Below are 18641 nucleotides of genomic sequence, written 5' to 3'. Positions count from 1 at the left end.
TCTTTGACAAACCTGACAAAAACAAGAAATGGGGAAAGGATTTCCTACTTAATAAATGGTGCTGGGAAAACTGGCTAGCCATATGTAGAAAGCTGAAACTGGATCCCTTCCTTACACCTTATACAAAAATTAATTCAAGATGGATCAAAGACTTAAATGTTAGACCTAAAACCATAAAAACCCTAGAAGAAAACCTAGGCAATTCCATTCAGGACATAGGCATGGGCAAAGACTTCATGACTAAAAAACACCAAAAGCAATGGCAACAAAGGCCAAAATAGACAAATGGGATCTAATTAAACCAAAGAGCTTCTGCACAGAAAGAAACTACCATCAAAGTGAACAGGCAAACTACAGAATGGGAGAAAATTTTTGCAATCTACCCATCTGACAAAGGGCTAATATTCAGAATCTACAAAGAACTTAAACAAATGTACAAGAAAAAAACAAACAACCCCATCAAAAAGTGGGCAAAGGATATGAACAGACATGTCTCAGAAGAAGACATTCGCTCTTTTCCGGTTAGCACGGCGGGAGAAGCCATGAGCAGCAAAGTCTCTCGCCACACCCTGTACGAGGCGGTGCGGGAAGTCCTGCACGGGAACCAGTGCAAGCGCCAAAAGTTCCTGGAGACGGTGGAGTTGCACATCAGCTTGAAGAACTATGACCCCCAGAAGGACAAGCGCTTCTCGGGCACCGTCAGGCTTAAGTCCACTCCCCACCCCAAGTTCTCTGTGTGTGTCCTGGGGGACCAGCAACACTGTGACGAGGCTAAGGCCGTGGATATCCCCCACATGGACATCAAGATGCTGAAAAACCTCAACAAGAATAAAAAACTGGTCAAGAAGCTGGTCAAGAAGTATGATGCGTTTTTGGCCTCAGAGTCTCTGATCAAGCAGATTCCACGAATCCTCGGCCCAGGTCTAAATAAGGCAGGAAAGTTCCCTTCACTGCTCACACACAACGAAAATATGGTGGCCAAAGTGGATGAGGTGAAGTCCACAATCAAGTTCCAAATGAAGAAGGTGTTATGTCTGGCTGTAGCTGTTGGTCACGTGAAGATGACAGACGATGAGCTTGTGTGTAACACTCACCTGGCTGTCAACTTCTTGGTGTCATTGCTCAAGAAAAACTGGCAGAATGTCCAGGTCTTATATATCAAGAGCACCATGGGCAAGCCCCAGCGCCTATATTAAGGCACAATTTGAATAAATTCTATTACCAGCTAAAAAAAAAAAAGAAGACAGTTATGCAGCCAACAGACATAGGAAAAAATGCTCATCATCACTGGTCATCAGAGAAATGCAAATCAAAACCACATTGAGATACCATCTCACACCAGTTAGAATGGCAGTTATTCAAAAGTCAGGAAGCAACAGGTGCTGAAGAGGATGTGGAGAAATAGGAACACTTCTACACTGTTGGTGGGAGTGCAAACTAGTTCAGCCATTGTGGAAGACAGTGTGGCGATTCCTCAAGGATCTAGAACTAGAAATACCATTTGACCCAGCGATCCCATTACTGGATATATGTCCAAAAGATTATAAATCATGCTACTATAAAGACACATGTACAAGTATGTTTATTGTGGCACTATTCACAATAGCAAAGACTTGGAACCAACCCAAATTTCCATCAATGATAGACTAGATTTAGAAAATGTGGCACATATACACCATGGAATACTACGCAGCCATAAAAAAGGATGAGTTCGAGTGTGAGCGACACAGAAGTGGGTGATTTCTGCATTTCCATCTGAGGTACCGGGTTCATCTCACTAGGGAGTGCCAGACAGTGGGCGCAGGTCAGTGGGTGTGCGCACCATGCGCCAGCTGAAGCAGGGCGAGGCATTGCCTCACTCGGGAAGCGCAAGGGGTCAGGGAGTTCCCTTTCCTAGTCAAAGAAAGGGGTGACAGACAGCACCTGGAAATTCGGGTCACTCCCACACAAATACTGCGCTTTTCCGATGGGCTTAAAAGATGGTGCACCAAGAGACTATATCCCGCACCTGGCTCGGAGGGTCCTATGCCCACGGAGTCTCCCTGATTGCTAGCACAGCAGTCAGATCAAACTGCAAGGCAGCAGCGAGGCTGGGGGAGGGGCGCCCGCCATTGCCCAGGCTTGCTTAGGTAAACAAAGCAGCCCGGAAGCTCGAACTGGGTGGAGCCCACCGCAGCTCAAGGAGGCCTGCCTGCCTCTGTAGGCTCCACCTCTGGGGGCAGGGCACAGACAAACAAAAAGACAGCAGTAACCTCTGCAGACTTAAATGTCCCTGTCTGACAGCTTTGAAGAGAGCAGTGGTTCTCCCAGCACGCAGCTGCAGATCTGAGAACCGGCAGACTGCCTCCTCAAGTGGGTCCCTGATACGTGACCCCCGAGCAGCCTGACTGGGAGGTACCCCCCAGCAGGGGCAGACTGACACCTCACACAGCCTGGTACTCCAACAGACCTGCAGCTGAGGGTCCTGTCTGTTAGAAGGAAAACTAACAAACAGAAAGGACATCCACACCAAAAACCCATCTGTACATCACCATCATCAAAGACCAAAAGTAGATAAAACCACAAAGATGGGGAAAAAACAGAGCAAAAAAACTGGAAACTCTAAAAAGCAGAGCGCCTCTCCTCCTCCAAAGGAACACAGTTCCTCACCAGCAACGGAACAAAGCTGGATGGAGAATGACTTTGATGAGCTGAGAGAAGAAGGCTTCAGATGATCAAATTACTCCGAGCTACAGGAGGAAATTCAAACCAAAGGCGAAGAAGTTGAAAACTTTGAAAAAAGTTTAGAAGAATGTATAACTAGAATAACCAATACAGAGAAGTGCTTAAAGGAGCTGATGGAGCTGAAAGCCAAGGCTCGAGAACTACATGAAGAATGCAGAAGCCTCAGGAGCCGATGCGATCAACTGGAAGAAAGGGTATCAGCGATGGAAGATGAAGTGAATGAAATGAAGCGAGCAGGGAAGTTTAGAGAAAAAAGAATAAAAAGAAACGAGCAAAGCCTCCAAGAAATATGGGACTATGTGAAAACACCAAATCTACGTCTGATTGGTGTACCTGAAAGTGACCGGGAGAATGGAACCAAGTTGGAAAACACTCTGCAGGATATTATCCAGGAGAACTTCCCCAATCTAGCAAGGCAGGCCAACATTCAGATTCAGGAAATACAGAGAACGCCACAAAGATACTCCTCGAGAAGAGCAACTCCAAGACACATAATTGTCAGATTCACCAAAGTCGAAATGAAGGAAAAAATGTTAAGGGCAGCCAGAGAGAAAGGTCGGGTTACCCACAAAGGGAAGCCCATCAGACTAACAGTGGATCTCTCAGCAGAAACTCTACAAGCCAGAAGAGAGTGGGGGCCAATATTCAACATTCTTAAAGAAAAGAATTTTCAACCCAGAATTTCATATCCAGCCAAACTAAGCTTCATAAATGAAGGAGAAATAAAATACTTTACAGACAAGCAAATGCTGAGAGATTTTGTCACCACCAGGCCTGCCCTAAAAGAGCTCCTGACGGAAGCACTAAACATGGAAAGGAACAACTGATACCAGCCGCTGCAAAATCATGCCAAAATGTAAAGACCATCGAGACTAGGAAGAAACTGCAAGAACTAACGAGCAAAATAACCAGCTAACATCATAATGACAGGATCAAATCCACACCTAACAATATTAACTTTAAATGTAAATGGACTAAATGCTCCAATAAAAAGACACAGACTGGCAAATTGGATAAAGAGTCAAGACCCATCAGTGTGCTGTATTCAGGAAACCCATCTCACATGCAGAGACACACATAGGCTCAAAATAAAAGGATGGACGAAGATCTACCAAGCAAATGGAAAACAAAAAAAGGCAGGGGTTGCAATCCTAGTCTCTGATAAAACAGACTTTAAACCAACAAAGATCAAAAGAGACAAAGAAGGCCATTACTTAATGGTAAAGGGATCAATTCAACAAGAAGAGCTAACTATCCTAAATATATATGCACCTAATACAGGAGCACCCAGATTCATAAAGCAAGTCCTGAGTGACCTACAAAGAGACTTAGACTCCCACACATTAATAATGGGAGACTTTAACACCCCACTGTCAACATTAGACAGATCAACGAGACAGAAAGTCAATAAGGATACCCAGCAATTGAACTCAGCTCTGCACCAAGCCAACCTAATAGACATCTACAGAACTCTCCACCCCAAATCAACAGAATATACATTTTTTTCAGCACCACACCTATTCCAAAATTGACCACGTAGTTGGAAGTAAAGCTCTCCTCAGCAAATGTAAAAGAACAGAAATTATAACAAACTGTCTCTCAGACCACAGTGCAATCAAACTAGAACTCAGGATTAAGAATCTCACTCAAAACTGCTCAACTACATGGAAACTGAACAACCTGCTCCTGAATGACTACTGGATACATAACGAAATGAAGGCAGAAATAAAGATGTTCTTTGAAATCAACGAGAACAAAGACACAACATACCAGAATCTCTGGGACGCATTCAAAGCAGTGTGTAGAGGGAAATTGATAGCACTAAATGCCCACAAGAGAAAGCAGGAAAGATCCAAAATTGACACCCTAACATCACAATTAAAAGAACTAGAAAAGCAAGAGCAAACGCATTCAAAAGCCAGCAGAAGGCAAGAAATAACTAAAATCAGAGCAGAACTGAAGGAAATAGAGACACAAAAAACCCTTCAAAAAATTAATGAATCCAGGAGCTGGTTTTTTGAAAGGATCAACAAAATTGATAGACCACTAGCAAGACTAATAAAGAAAAAAAGACAGAAGAATCAAATAGACTCAATAAAAAATGATAAAGGGGATATCACCACCGATCCCACAGAAATACAAACTACCATCAGAGAACACTACAAACACCTCTACGCAAATAAACTAGAAAATCTAGAAGAAATGGATAAACTCCTCGACACATACACTCTCCCAAGACTAAACCAGGAAGAAGTTGAATCTCTGAATAGACCAATAACAGGATCTGAAATTGTGGCAATAATCAATAGCTTACCAAGCAAAAAGTGTCCAGGACCAGATGGATTCACAGCCGATTTCTACCAGAGGTACAAGAAGGAACTGGTACCATTCCTTCTGAAACTATTCCAATCAACAGAAAAAGAGGGAATCCTCCCTAACTCATTTTATGAGGCCAGCATCATCCTGATACCTAAGCCGGGCAGAGACACAACAAAAAAAGAGAATTTTAGACCAATATCCTTGATGAACATTGATGCAAAAATCCTCAATAAAATACTGGCAAAACGAATCCAGCAGCACATCAAAAAGCTTATCCACCATGATCAAGTGGGCTTCATCCCTGGGATGCAAGGCTGGTTCAATATACACAAATCAATAAATGTAATCCAGCATATAAACAGAACCAAAGACAAAAACCACATCATTATCTCAATAGATGCAGAAAAGGCCTTCGACAAAATTCAACAACGCTTCATGCTAAAAACTCTCAATAAATTAGGTATTGATGGGACATATCTCAAAATAATAACAGCTATCTAAGACAAACCCACAGCCAATATCACACAGAATGGGCAAAAACTGGAAGCATTCCCTTTGAAAACTGGCACAAGACAGGGATGCCCTCTCTCACCACTCCTATTCAACATAGTGTTGGAAGTTCTGGCCAGGGCAATTAGGCAGGAGAAGGAAATAAAGGGTATTCAATTAGGAAAAGAGGAAGTCAAATTGTCCCTGTTTGCAGATGGCATGATTGTACATCTAGAAAATCCCATTGTCTCAGCCCAAAATCTCCTTAAACTGATAAGCAACTTCAGCAAAGTCTCAGGATACAAAATCAATTTGCAAAAATCACAAGCATTCTTATACACCAACAACAGACAAACAGAGAGCCAAATCATGAGTGAACTCCCATTCACAATTGCTTCAAAGAGAATAAAATACCTAGGAATCCAACTTACAAGGGATGTGAAGGACCTCTTCAAGGAGAACTACAAACCACTGCTCAATGAAATAAAAGAGGATACAAACAAATGGAAGAACATTCTATGCTCATGGGTAGGAAGAATCAATATCGTGAAAATGGCCATACTGCCCAAGGTAATTTACAGATTCAGTGCCATCCCCATCAAGCTACCAATTACTTTCTTCACAGAATTGGAAAAAGCTACTTTAAAGTTCATATGGAACCAAAAAAGAGCCCGCATCACCAAGTCAATCCTAAGCCAAAAAAACAAAGCTGGAGGCATCACACTACCTGACTTCAAACTATACTACAAGGCTACAGTAACAAAAACACCATGGTACTGGTACCAAAACAGAGATATAGATCAATGGAACAGAACAGAGCCCTCAGAAATAACGCCACATCTCTACAACTATCTGATCTTTGACAAACCTGAGAAAAACAAGCAATGGGGAAAGGATTCCCTATTTAATAAAGGGTGCTGGGAAAACTGGCTAGCCTTATGTAGAAAGCTGAAACCGGATCCCTTCCTTACACCTTATACAAATATTAATTCAAGATGGATTAAAGACTTAAACGTTAGACCTAAAACCATAAAAACCCTAGAAGAAAACCTAGTCATTACAATTCAGGACATAGGCATGGGCAAGGAATTCATGTCTAAAACACCAATAGCAATGGCAACCAAAGCCAAAATTGACAAATGGGATCTAATTAAACTAAAGAGCTTCTGCACAGCAAAAGAAACTACCATCAGAGTCAACAGGCAAACTACAGAATGGGAGAAAATTTTCACAACCTACTCATCTGACAAAGGGCTAATATCCAGAATCTACAATGCACTCAAACAAATTTGCAAGAAAAAAACAAACAGCCCCATCAAAAAGTGGGCAAAGGACATGAACAGACACTTCTCAAAAGAAGACATTTATGCAGCCAAAAAACACAAGAAAAAATGCTCACCATCACTGGCTATCAGAGAAATGCAAATCAAAACCATAATGAGATACCATCTCACACCAGTTAGAATGGTGATCATTAAAAAGTCAGGAAACAACAGGTGCTGGAGAGGATGTGGAGAAATAGGAACACTTTTACACTGTTGGTAGGATTGTAAACTACTTCAACCATTGTGGAAGTCAGTGTGGCGATTCCTCAAGGATCTAGAACTAGAAATACCATTTGACCCAGCCATCCCATTACTGGGTATATACCCAAAGGACTATAAATCATGCTGCTATAAAGACACATGCACACATATGTTTATTGCGGCATTATTCACAATAGCAAAGACTTGGAACCAACCCAAATGTCCAACAATGATACACTGGATTAAGAAAATGTGGCACATATACACCATGAAATACTATGCAGCCATAAAAAATGATGAGTTCACGTCCTTTGTAGGGACACGGATGAAATTGGAAATCATCATTCTCAGTAAACTATCACAAGAACAAAAAACCAAACACCACATATTCTCACTTATAGGTGGGCATTGAACAATGAGAACACATGGACACAGGAAGGGGAACATCACACTCTGGGGACTGTTGTGGGGTTGGGGGAGGGGGGAGGGATAGCATTGGGAGATATACCTAATGCTAGATGACGAGTTAGTGGCTGCAGCACACCAGCATGACACATGTATACATATGTAACTAACCTGCACATTGTGCACATGTACCCTAAAACTTAAAGTATAATAATAATAAATTTTTTAAAAAAAAGGATGAGTTCATGTCCTTTGTAGGGACATGGGTGAAGCTGGAAACCAGCATTCTGAGCAAACTGTCACAAGGACAGATAACCAAACACCACATGTTCTCACTCATAGGTGGGAACTGAACAAAGAGAACACTTGGACACAGGGCAGGGAACATCACACACCAGGGCCTGTCATGGGGTGGGGGGATGGGGGAGGGATAGCATTAGGAGAAATACCTAATGTAAATGACGATTTAATAGTTGCAGCACACCAACATGGCACATGTATACGTATGTAACAAACCTGCACGTTGTGCACATGTACCCGAGAACTTAAAGCATAATTTTAAAAAAAGGGAGGAAAAAAAAAACAATACTAATTAGCAACAATAAAATGTATGATTCACCCAAAATTGGGCAGAGACCCTGAATAGATATTTCTCCAAAAAGGGCATTAAACAGCATGGAAGTTCCCTTCCCCTGGTTAGGTGGCTATGACTGGAGGGACAGAAGGGACATGTGCTGCAGAGGATGGAGAAAAGTGGCCCCTGTGCAGTGGGAATCCAGATTTAAAAAAAAAAATTCAGGTCATCGACTCGTCGGCACTGTCATGGCGGTGTGCTGAAGAAGACCACTGGCCTTGTGGGATTGGCTGTGTGCAATACTCCACACGAGAGGCTAAGAATATTGTACACAAAGATTCTTGATGTTCTTGAGGAAATCCCTAAAAATGTAGCATATAGAAAGTATACAGAAGAGATTACAAATGAGAAGCTGGCTATGGTGAAAGCGGAACCAGAAGTTAAAAAATTAGAAGACCAACTTCAAGGCAGTCAATTAGAAGAAGTGATTCTTCAGGCTGAACATGAACTAAATCTGGCAAGAAAAATGAGGGAGTGGAAACCATGGGAATCATCACTGGAAGAGCCTCCTGCTGATCAGTGGAAATGGCCAATGTAATTATTAAGTGACTTTGGTGTGTTGATGGGAAACTGCTGTAATTAAATATTCTGTTATATTAAGAGCATGTTCATATTACTGACATTTTATAATCAAGAAAAGTGATATAGAAAATATGTAGGAGACTGTTAAAATTGGTGATTATGGTAATATGGTCATGTGAATCCATTTTTGATTTATAAAGTGTTCACACAAGTTATTTCAAAGATGATATTTCTATGAACAGAGAGGTCATGGGAAGATTTGAAAATTATTAAAGAAAAATTCTTCAATGCAGAGACCATAATCAAAAAGTAAAGTTTCTTTAGTAGTATGGTCAATACATCATTTAATTTTTCAAGTTATCCTGAAGAAGAAAAGGTCCTTAATTATCATAGTCTAAACAAATTTATAGATCACTGTTTGAAGTAAATAATATGAGTGAATATTTTCAAATGTGATAAAATAGCACAAGTGGCTGGTGATAAAATTTGAAATTATGGTTAACCTCCTTAGCTGTGATCTTATGTATGTAAAGTAAAATTTAAATATGTAATTATAGGTTGATTACAAATCCATAATGTCATTTTATTTTATTCATTATTTGAATTATACCATTTACTCTGTTTCCTCATAGTCTTAATTTTATTATATTTTGTTGTTACTGTATTATATTTGAAAACCTTCAAATTAGAATACATTGTACAGTTGAAGAAATTCACTTGGTACTTAAAAGAAAGATTTCCCATTGCATAGAGGTTACGGGAGAAACTTTTCCTTTTGTTGCATTTGTGGAAATTAGTTTTCTGGCCCATGGCCTTTAATTTTCTTAATCAACCTAATTACATCAGGATAGAGGTAGAGTTTCTGTAAAAGAAGAGACATTAAGAGTTCCTGAAATTTATATCTGGCATATGGATAGGCTTATATTCAAAATATCTTAGTCATACGACTATAAGTTCAAAGTGGAATCACTAAATAGTTTGCAGTACATTTCTAATATAAGTGTAGGTGGGTATCAAAACAAGACAAATGCTGTTCAGGGAAAGAAGCTGGCAAGCTTAATGTTAAACAAAAATAAAATTACATGTGTTTTCGCCTTTAAAAAAAAAAATTCAGCAGGCCAGGTGCAGTAGTTCACACCTATAATCCCAGCACTTTGGGAAGCCAAGGCGGGAGGACTGCTTTGAGTTCAGGAGTTTGAGACGAGCCTGGGTGCCATGGCAAAACTCCATCTCTACAACAAAATAAAAAAAAAAATTAGCTGGGCATGGTGGCACAGGCCCAGTCACTCAGGAGGCTGAGGCTGGAGAATCCCTTGATTCCAGGAAGTAGAGGTTGCAGTGAGCTGAGATCCACCACTGCACTCCAGCCTGGCCAACAGAGCCAGACCCTGTCTCAAAAAAAATAAAAATCAGCAAACTCTGGAGGTGGCTGGGATTCTTTTCCTTCCACCTGAGGCTTGGATGCAGCACAATCAAGCAGGGTGTGGCTCCGACACCCATCCTGGGTCAGGCTTCCCCTTCCTCCCACAGACAGAGTTTCCCTCTCTCTCAATCTACATAGGAGTTTCCCTCAGAAAAAGTCCTAAAGCCTAAAATTCTACAGCCTCCTATGCTGCCACCCTCAAAAGCCCTAGGGGAATGAATACTACTGTAAAATACACACTAAAATACTAACAGAAAAAGAGGAAAATGAGTGAGAACCTGACGGGAATAACAGAACATTCCACAAAATCAAAGCTTCTATACTCACAATGAAGAAAAAACAGCTGAGGAGCTGCGCTGAGGCGAAACTGCAAGGAAGCTCCCTCCTCCTCAGCAGTCAGCACAGTGGATAGGAGCTGTCTCTTCCCAAGGGCACAGTCCCAAGTCATCCCAAAGCTGCCGCAGTGTCCCGTCCAGCAAGTCCTGAGGGACCTGGAGTGCTTCACCTTCTCCTCACTGTGAACGCCACACCTGCCACACAGTGCCTGCAGGTAGAACACCCATGTGCACCATTAAGGGCAGAAAAGGCAGTTTGAACGCCCCTGCTGGTCACAGTGTGCAACGCAGGATGGTTCCACCTCATGGTCATGGCCCCAGTGCTGTGAAATTAGAACTGGTGACATACATCTGGGAAATAACTGTCTTGTAACAAGACTGTTGTCATGTAACTACCAGTTTTCTTATCCTGTAACTTCTTGTGGGATGAAGAAAATTGTGTTCCAAAGAAATGATGTTTGCCATATTATTGGAGATCAGTTGTAAAACAATGTTGGATACTTCCTATGAATTACCAGTGCTTTGCTTTGTGAAGAGGTTTAAATTCCCATCTCCGGTGCATTTTGGAACAAGTGGCTTTGAGGTCAACACCTTGAAAGATAGCCCTCAAAAGAACAAGAGTCTTCAGTTCCCACACAAAGTAAAAAATGTGAACTTAATTTTAGCATTGTTAATAGGGAACAACTATCCATGAATCCCTGCATCAAAATGCCTATGTTATAACATCCTCTCTTCCCTAAGGCACAGGAGCAAGTGGTACATACTTGTCTGGCAACCAGTTTCATTAATGCTGTTGTTGTATCTGTCCAAAGATGAGAAGTAGTTTGTTACCAGTTTCACTACCTTTTGGAGTTTTAGATAACATATATCCATACTGTGATATTTACACTTTTTAATGACTCCCTTTTAAATAAAATTGCCACTTTAACTTTTATGTGAAATCCAGTTCATGCATAATAAAGCTAGCCTGTACATATATGGTGTTGGGCATACACCATACATTCGTACATAATGCCAGCCATGCCTTAATCATGGGATAAGAATGGCCAGACACTTCCCACATTCCTGCGACAGCAAATTGAGCGCTCACACAGGGCTCCTGGCTGGAGAACAGGTGAGACCCAGACCTGCCCATGACTCTCCTCCCTCAGTGGTCCATCATTCAATTATTTAGGCACCTCTGGGGACAGACACCAGGCTCTCTGAGGCTTCAGATGCCCCAGAAAGCCTGCTCTCCTAAAAACAGTGGCCTTGGATGGAGACATTCCTGCTGCATTTCTCCTTAAATATACTCAATTTGTGTGTGTGTGTGTGTGTGTGTGTGTGTGTGTGTGTGTGTGTGTTTGAATCAACACAATTGTCCCACAGAAACTTCTAAGGGCCTGACAAATATGTGCATAGAATTTTGATGGGATAATTTTTTAACTATATAAAAAGATACAAATAATATGTAATTTTAAAAAAATGGTGCAGTGGCTCATACCTGTAATCCCAGCACTTTGGGAGGCCAAGGCAGGTGGATCACCTGAGTCCAGGAATTCAAGACCAGCTTAGGCAACATGGAGGAACTCTGTCTCTACAAAAAAAAAAAATACAAAAACTAGCTGGCCATAGTAGTGCGCACCTGTAGTCCCAGCTGCTTGGGAGGCTGAGGTGGGAGGATCACCTGAGCCAGGGAGGTCAAGGTGGCAGTCAGCCGAGATTGTACCACTGCACTCCAGCCTAGACAACAGAGACACTGTATCAATAAAAAATAAAGAAATGTCTGACAGATAATCCTTCAGCGTTTTTATCTAGTAGTTATCTCAGCACTCCCAGGACTGCTGTGAGCAATCAATGAAATCTGTCACAGCAGAGGCTCTTTGGGGTCTCCCAGCCAAGGCCATGTGGAGCACATAGAGGCAGGATCAGGGAATCTGAGCATCTGCCTAGAGCCTTTCCCTGCTTCCTCACCCTCTGCCATATTCTTCTCCACATCTGACTCTGTGAAGCCGCATCATCTGTTTCCTGACTCCTCCATCACCTGCACTAACTGTAATCCTCCTTTTCTACCAGTGACAAACTCCCACTCCGCTGGTGTCTGGGCCATAAATCTCCAAATCCAGAATGCCCTCAAGCCACATGTGTTTCCCTGAATTAGAACACAAAGTTTCAGCATAACTGTCATTTATCCCATCATTCTCCAGAGCTCCCCATCTCCCCATCCCCAGGATGCTCCCCAAGTCTCCACAGCCAGCCCTCTCCTCATTCCTCCATGGAGCCCTGGCACAGAATACTGACCCATACTGCCCTTCCCAGGACTTAGAGGTGCCAAGTTATGAGCCAAGACCGCCAGGTGCAACAGGAAGCTCCACTGGAGATACGCTTCCCACCTCTTTTGTATTATCTACTGCGCAACTCATATTTTATTTTATATTTTACTATATTTTATTATTTTCTATTTTATCTTTTGAGACAAGGTCTCTGTTGCCCAGCCTGGAGCACAGTGGCATGATCACAGCTCACTGCAGCCTCCATCTCTTTGGCTCAAGCAATCCTCCTGCCTCAGCCTCCCGAGTAGCTGGGACTACAGGCATACACCACCATGCTTGGCTAATTTATTTTATTTTTTGAAAGACGGGAGTCTCACTATGTTGCTCAGGCTGGCCTTGAACTCCTTGGCTCAAGTGATCTTCCCATGTTAGTCTCACAAAGTGTTGTGATTAGAGGCATAAGCCGCCGTGCCCAGCCTGTTGAGAGTTTTTATCGTGAAGGGGTGTTAAGATTTTATCAAAAGATTTTTCTGCGTCTATTGAGATAATAATATGGTTTTTGCTTTTAATCTGTTTATACAGGGAATCACACTTACCGATTGCAAATGTTGAACCAACATCCCTGGAATAAAGTCTATTTGATCAAGGTGAATTAATTTTTCGATGTGCTGCTGGATTCAGTTTGCTAGTATTTTGTTGAGGATTTCTTCTTCTATGCTCATTGGGGATATTGGCCTGAAATTTTTTTTCTTTGTCATGTCTCTGCCAGATTTTAGTGTTAGGCTGATGCTGGTTTCATAGAATGAATTAAGGAGGAGTCTCTCCTCCTCCTTGACTTTTTAGAGTAGTTTCAGAAAGGCTTTGAATTCAGAATTTGGCTTTGAATCCATCAGGTCCAGGGACTTTTTTCATTGCTAGGTTTTATATTACTGTTTCAGTCAGGGTTCAGTATTGGTCTACTCAAGGTTCCAATCTCTTCCTGATTTAATCTTAGGAGACTGTATATTTCCAGGAATGTATCCATTTCCTCCAGATTTTCTAATTTGTTTGTATAGAATTGTTCATAGTATTCTGAGGGTCCGTTTCATTTCTGTAAGAACAGTTGTAATGCCATCTTTGTCATTTCCAATTCTACTTATTTGGATCTTTAATCCAGCTAGCAGCGCATCAATATTGTTTATTTTTCTCAGAGAAGCAACTCTTGGTTTCATCAACCTTTTGTATAGATTTTTGAATCTCAATTTCATTAAGTTCTTCTCTGATTTTAGTTATTTATGTGTTTCTTACAAGCTTTGGGGTTGGTTGGTTCTTCGGTTCCCAAGTTCCTTTAGGTGCCCAGTTAATTGTCAATTTGAGATCTTTCTGACTTTTTGATGAAGGCATTTAGAGGTATAAACTTCCTCTTCACACTGCTTTACTTGTGTGAAGAGAAATCCCAGAAATCTCTGGTAAGCTATGTGCCTATTTTAATTAATTTCAAAGTTTTTTTATTTCTGCCTTAATTTCAATGTTCACCCAGGATTTATTCAGGAACAAGTTGTTTAATTTCCATGTATTTGTGTTGTTTTAAGAGATCTTAACTGCTATTGGTTTATATTTTTATTGCACTGTGGTCTCACAGTGTGCTTTGTACAATTTCAGGGTTTTTTTAAATTATTTATTGAGACTTGCTTTATGGCTGAGCACATGGTTCATCTTAAAGTACGTTCCACATACAGATAAGAAGAATGTCTATTCTGTGGTTGTTGAGTGGAGGATTCTGTAGAAGACTATTAGGTCTAATTGGTCAAGTTTTGAGTTTAAGTCCCACATTTCTTTGTTAATTTTCTGCCTTAATGGTCCGACTAACGCTTCCGTGGGGAGGTGAAGTCTCCCACTACTATTGTGTGGTTGTCTATGTCATTTTGTAGGACAAGAAAAACTTGTGCTATGAATCTAGGTGCTTCAGTGTTGGGTGCACATATATTTAGGATAGTTAAGTCTTCTTGTTAGCCTTTATCATTATGTAATACTGCCTTCCTTGTCCTACCTAATTTTATTGGTTTAAAGTCTGTTTTATCTGATATAAGAATTGCAACTCCCAGCTGGGCACGGTGGCTCACACCTGTAATCCCAGCACTTTGGGAGGCCGAGGTGGGTGGATCACTTGAGGTCAGGAGTTCGAAACCAGCCTGGCCAGTATGGCAAAACCCCATCTCTACTAAAAATACAAAAATTAGCTGGGCGTGGTGGCACCCACCTATAGTCCCAGCTACTCGAGAGGCTGAGGCAGAAGAATCGCTTGAACCTGGGAGGCAGAGGTTGCAGTGAGCCGAGATCGCACCACTGCATTCCAGCCTGGGTGACAGAGCAAGACTCCATTTCAAAATAAATAAATGAATGAATAAATAAATAAATAAATAAAGAATTGCAACTTCTAGTCCAGATGCAGTCACTAATGCCTGTAATCCAGGCACTTTGTGAGGCCAAGGCAGGTGGATTGTTTGAACTCAAGAGCTGGAGACCAGCCTGGACAACATGGCAAAACACCATCTCTACAAAAAATACAAAAATTAGCCAGGCGTGGTGGCAGATGTCTATAGTCCCAGCTACTCGGAGGCCGAGGTGGGAGGATCACTTAAGCCTCAGAGGTTGAGGCTGCAGTGAGCCATAATCACAACACTACACTCAAGCCTGGGTAACAGAGACCCTGTCTCAAAAAAAAAAAAAAAAAAAAAAAAAAAGAACAGTGACTCTTACCTGGTTGATATTTCTCCACCCCTTTACTTTGAGCGTGTGGATACTGTTACATGTGAGATTAATCTCCTGATGATGGTTGGGTCTTGTCTTTATATCTAGCTTTATATCTATCTTGCCACTGGATCAAAGATTTAAGTGTAAGACTTTAATAGTTAAGTCTTCTTGTTAGCCTTTATCATTATGTAATAATGCCCTTCCTTGTCCTACCTAATTTTATTGGTTTAAAGTCTGTTTTACCTGATATAAGAATTGCAACTCCCAGCTGGGAAACTCTAGAAGAAAACCTAGGAAATACCATTCAGGACATCAGCCTTGGGAAAGAATTTATGACTAGACGCCGGGCACGGTGGCTCACACCTGTAATCCTAGCACTTTGGGAGGCTGAGGTGGGCGGATCACCTGAGGTCAGGCGTTCGAGACCAGCCTGACCAACATGGTGAAACCCTGTCTCTACTAAAAATACAAAAAATTACCCTGGCATGGGGGTGCACACCTGTAATCTCAGCTTCTTGGGAGGCTGAGGCACGAGAATTGCTTGAACCCAGGAGACAGAAGTTGTAGTGAGCCAAGACTGTACCACTGCGCTCCAGCCTGGTCAATAGAGTGAGACTCTGTCTCAAATTGAAAAAAAAAAAAAGAATTTATGACTAGGTTCTCAATAGCAGTTGCAATAAAAACAAAAATTGACAGGTGGGACCTAATTAAACTAAAGAACTTCTTCACAACAAAAGTAACTATCAACAGAATAAACAGAAAACCTACAGAATGGAAGAAAATATTCACAAAAGTCTAATATCTAGCATCTATAAGAAACTTAAATCAATATGCAAAATACGAATAATCCCATTAGAAAGTGGGCAAAAGGCTAGGCACAATGGCTCATGCCTGTAATCCCAGGACTTTGGGAGGCCGAGGCAGGCAGATCACCTGAGGTCAGTAGTTCAAGACCGGCCTGGCCAACATGGTGAAACCCTGTCTCTACTAAAAATACAAAAATTAGCTGGGCGTGGTGGCAGGTGCCTGTAATCCCAGCTACTCAGGTGGCTGAGGGAGGAGAATTGCTTGAAGCCAGGAAGCGGAGGTTGCAGTAAGCTGAGATCATGCCACTGCATTCCAGCTTGGGCAACAGAGCAAGGCTCTGTCTCAAAAAAAAAAAAAAAAAAAGGGCAAAAGATGTAAATAGACACTTCTGAAAAGAAGACATACGAAGCCAACAAACATATCAAAATGTTCAACATTGTAGTTTCCCAGGCAACAAGCACAGATAGGACCACTGTGGGTGGGGGGGATGAAAACAAGAAAAAAACACTGCAGCATTTCCATTAGGCTTAAGAAATGCATTTTAACTGTCAAAACGTCACAGACAATAATACTGAAAATCACTTCGCTGGAAATGATTCAAAGCAGAATGTCACTTTCATTATGGAAAGCAAGGTGTGAAGAAACAGAAAAATTCATAGAAATAGGTGATCAATATTATTTGATTTTACAAAATTTATCTACATTACTGTGGATTTTTAATATGCCTCCTTACCTTTCTCTGCAAATATGACCATGCATTAATTCAACATAAAAAGGAGAGTCATCCAGGATGATGGGGCAGCATAGAATAGAGTGTATGCCTGAACACCATTTGGAACAATGATAAGCTCTTACCTGCTCAGATCTTCATTCAAATGGTAAACCACACATTCCAAAACTGAGATTCAAACATAACAGGGCCGTTCATATTCATGTGTGGCTCCAGTTTCCTCATTCATAACAACAACAAAAAAAGCTTAGATTCAATCTTAAAAACCTTTCTGACTCTAACAGCTTTTGATTTTTAGAAATAAAGTTTAGAAGGTCCCTTTTGTCTAGAAACACTGCTTATAAAATAAAGACTACATTATAGGACATTTAAAAACTTTTTCTTTATAGGACCTAATTGTTAACAGTCAACCTTTAGAAAATAATACTTGAAATCCCCTACTATACGACTATTAAAGTGTCTAAATTTTGCACCAACTTTTGTAACCCTGATGGCATTTACTCTTTTTTTTTTTTTTTTTTTTGATGGAGTCTCGCTCTGTTGCCCAGGCTGGAGTGCAGCGGCATGATCTCAGCTCACTGCAAGCTCCACCTCCTGGGTTCACACCATTCTCCTGCCTCAGCCTCCCAAGTAGCTGGGACTACAGGCACCTGCCACCATGCCTGGCTAATTTTTTGTATTTTCAGTAGAGATGGGGTTTCACCATGTTAGCCAGGATGGTCTCGATCTCCTGACCTGACGATCTGCCTGCCTTGGCCTCCCAAAGTGCTGAGATTACAGATGTGAGCCACCACGCCCGGCTGAATGGCATTTACTCTTATATCCATGTAGAAACATACAATTGGATTAACAGAAATGCGTTGAGTGCCCGTAATCTACATTTTCACACAATATGTCACTATAATATTGTGAAATAGTCTATATTTTCTTCCAAAGAATCTTTTCAGTCAAATGTTTAGTCAATTTAGGAAGTTAGGTTAACTGACTAATTCAGTCAAAACTAGCAATGTAGTAGCTGCAGACAAATACTACTAAAGTGTTTTTTTAACAATTCATCTCTCAATGATTGGTAAATAAGAAAATGAAAAGCAAAATGAGAAGGTGAAAAGCAGTCACATGTTCACCGTTTTCCTTTCTACCTTGAATACCCAACAAATCAAGATTAATGTTTATAATAATTAATTCATCTGAGCCAATCACCTGTTATTAAACTTTATCGGATCAATGTTAATGCCTCAGTGAATCAGATGCATTACTGGCATGCCCTTGAATATCTAGTTGCACTTGTGTATGTTTCCCTTTTGTATACATACTTACTCTCATATGAAAGCTAGTATAATAAAAACATTCCAGTTATAAGCGACTAAGTCAATAATTCAAAGGCACAGTAAATTCCAAGAAATGGCAGCACATATACATGTTGACTTATTCCAATGTCTGCAATCAATGCAAAACAATGTGACCTGTCTGTGCTTGACACAAGGGATCTCTAGTCCTGGCTTATATCACTGAATGAGACCAGGTTATTAAATTTTCAGGAATTTTTGAGAGTTAATTGTTAAATAAAGTCATTATTAAAATGCATTATATAAACTTCCAACTAAATTATATTAAAACAATACCTACAACTCCTCATATTCTAATTATTTTACTATATTTTATTATCTATGCTCATGATGCATCTACTGCATCTATATGACAGAAATATCATATGATGGTGTGCTACCATGCATCTCATCCCA

General features: G+C 40.9%; 2 protein-coding genes across 2 annotated transcripts; both read left to right on the top strand.

Moving 5' to 3' along the window:
* Positions 1–534: 534 nt before the first annotated feature.
* LOC101152547 (large ribosomal subunit protein uL1-like) lies at positions 535–1218 on the top strand. Its single transcript, XM_055349542.2, has one exon. The coding sequence runs from the start codon at positions 543–545 to the stop codon at positions 1194–1196; it is 654 nt and encodes a 217-aa protein (XP_055205517.2). The 5' UTR covers positions 535–542; the 3' UTR covers positions 1197–1218.
* Positions 1219–8138: 6920 nt separating this feature from the next.
* On the top strand, positions 8139–8635 carry LOC101152913 (NADH dehydrogenase [ubiquinone] 1 alpha subcomplex subunit 5-like). The gene is made up of 2 exons (XM_055348228.2): positions 8139–8158; positions 8263–8635. Exons 1-2 carry the CDS (start codon positions 8139–8141, stop codon positions 8633–8635), a joined length of 393 nt encoding a protein of 130 aa, XP_055204203.1.
* The last annotated feature ends 10006 nt before the right edge of the window (positions 8636–18641 follow it).

Source organism: Gorilla gorilla, chromosome 7 (genome assembly GCF_029281585.2).
Source record: "Gorilla gorilla gorilla isolate KB3781 chromosome 7, NHGRI_mGorGor1-v2.1_pri, whole genome shotgun sequence".
Taxonomy (NCBI): Eukaryota; Metazoa; Chordata; class Mammalia; order Primates; family Hominidae; genus Gorilla; species Gorilla gorilla.
The sequence above is the reverse complement of the archived record's forward strand: the minus strand, read 5'-3'. Positions and strand labels throughout refer to the sequence as shown.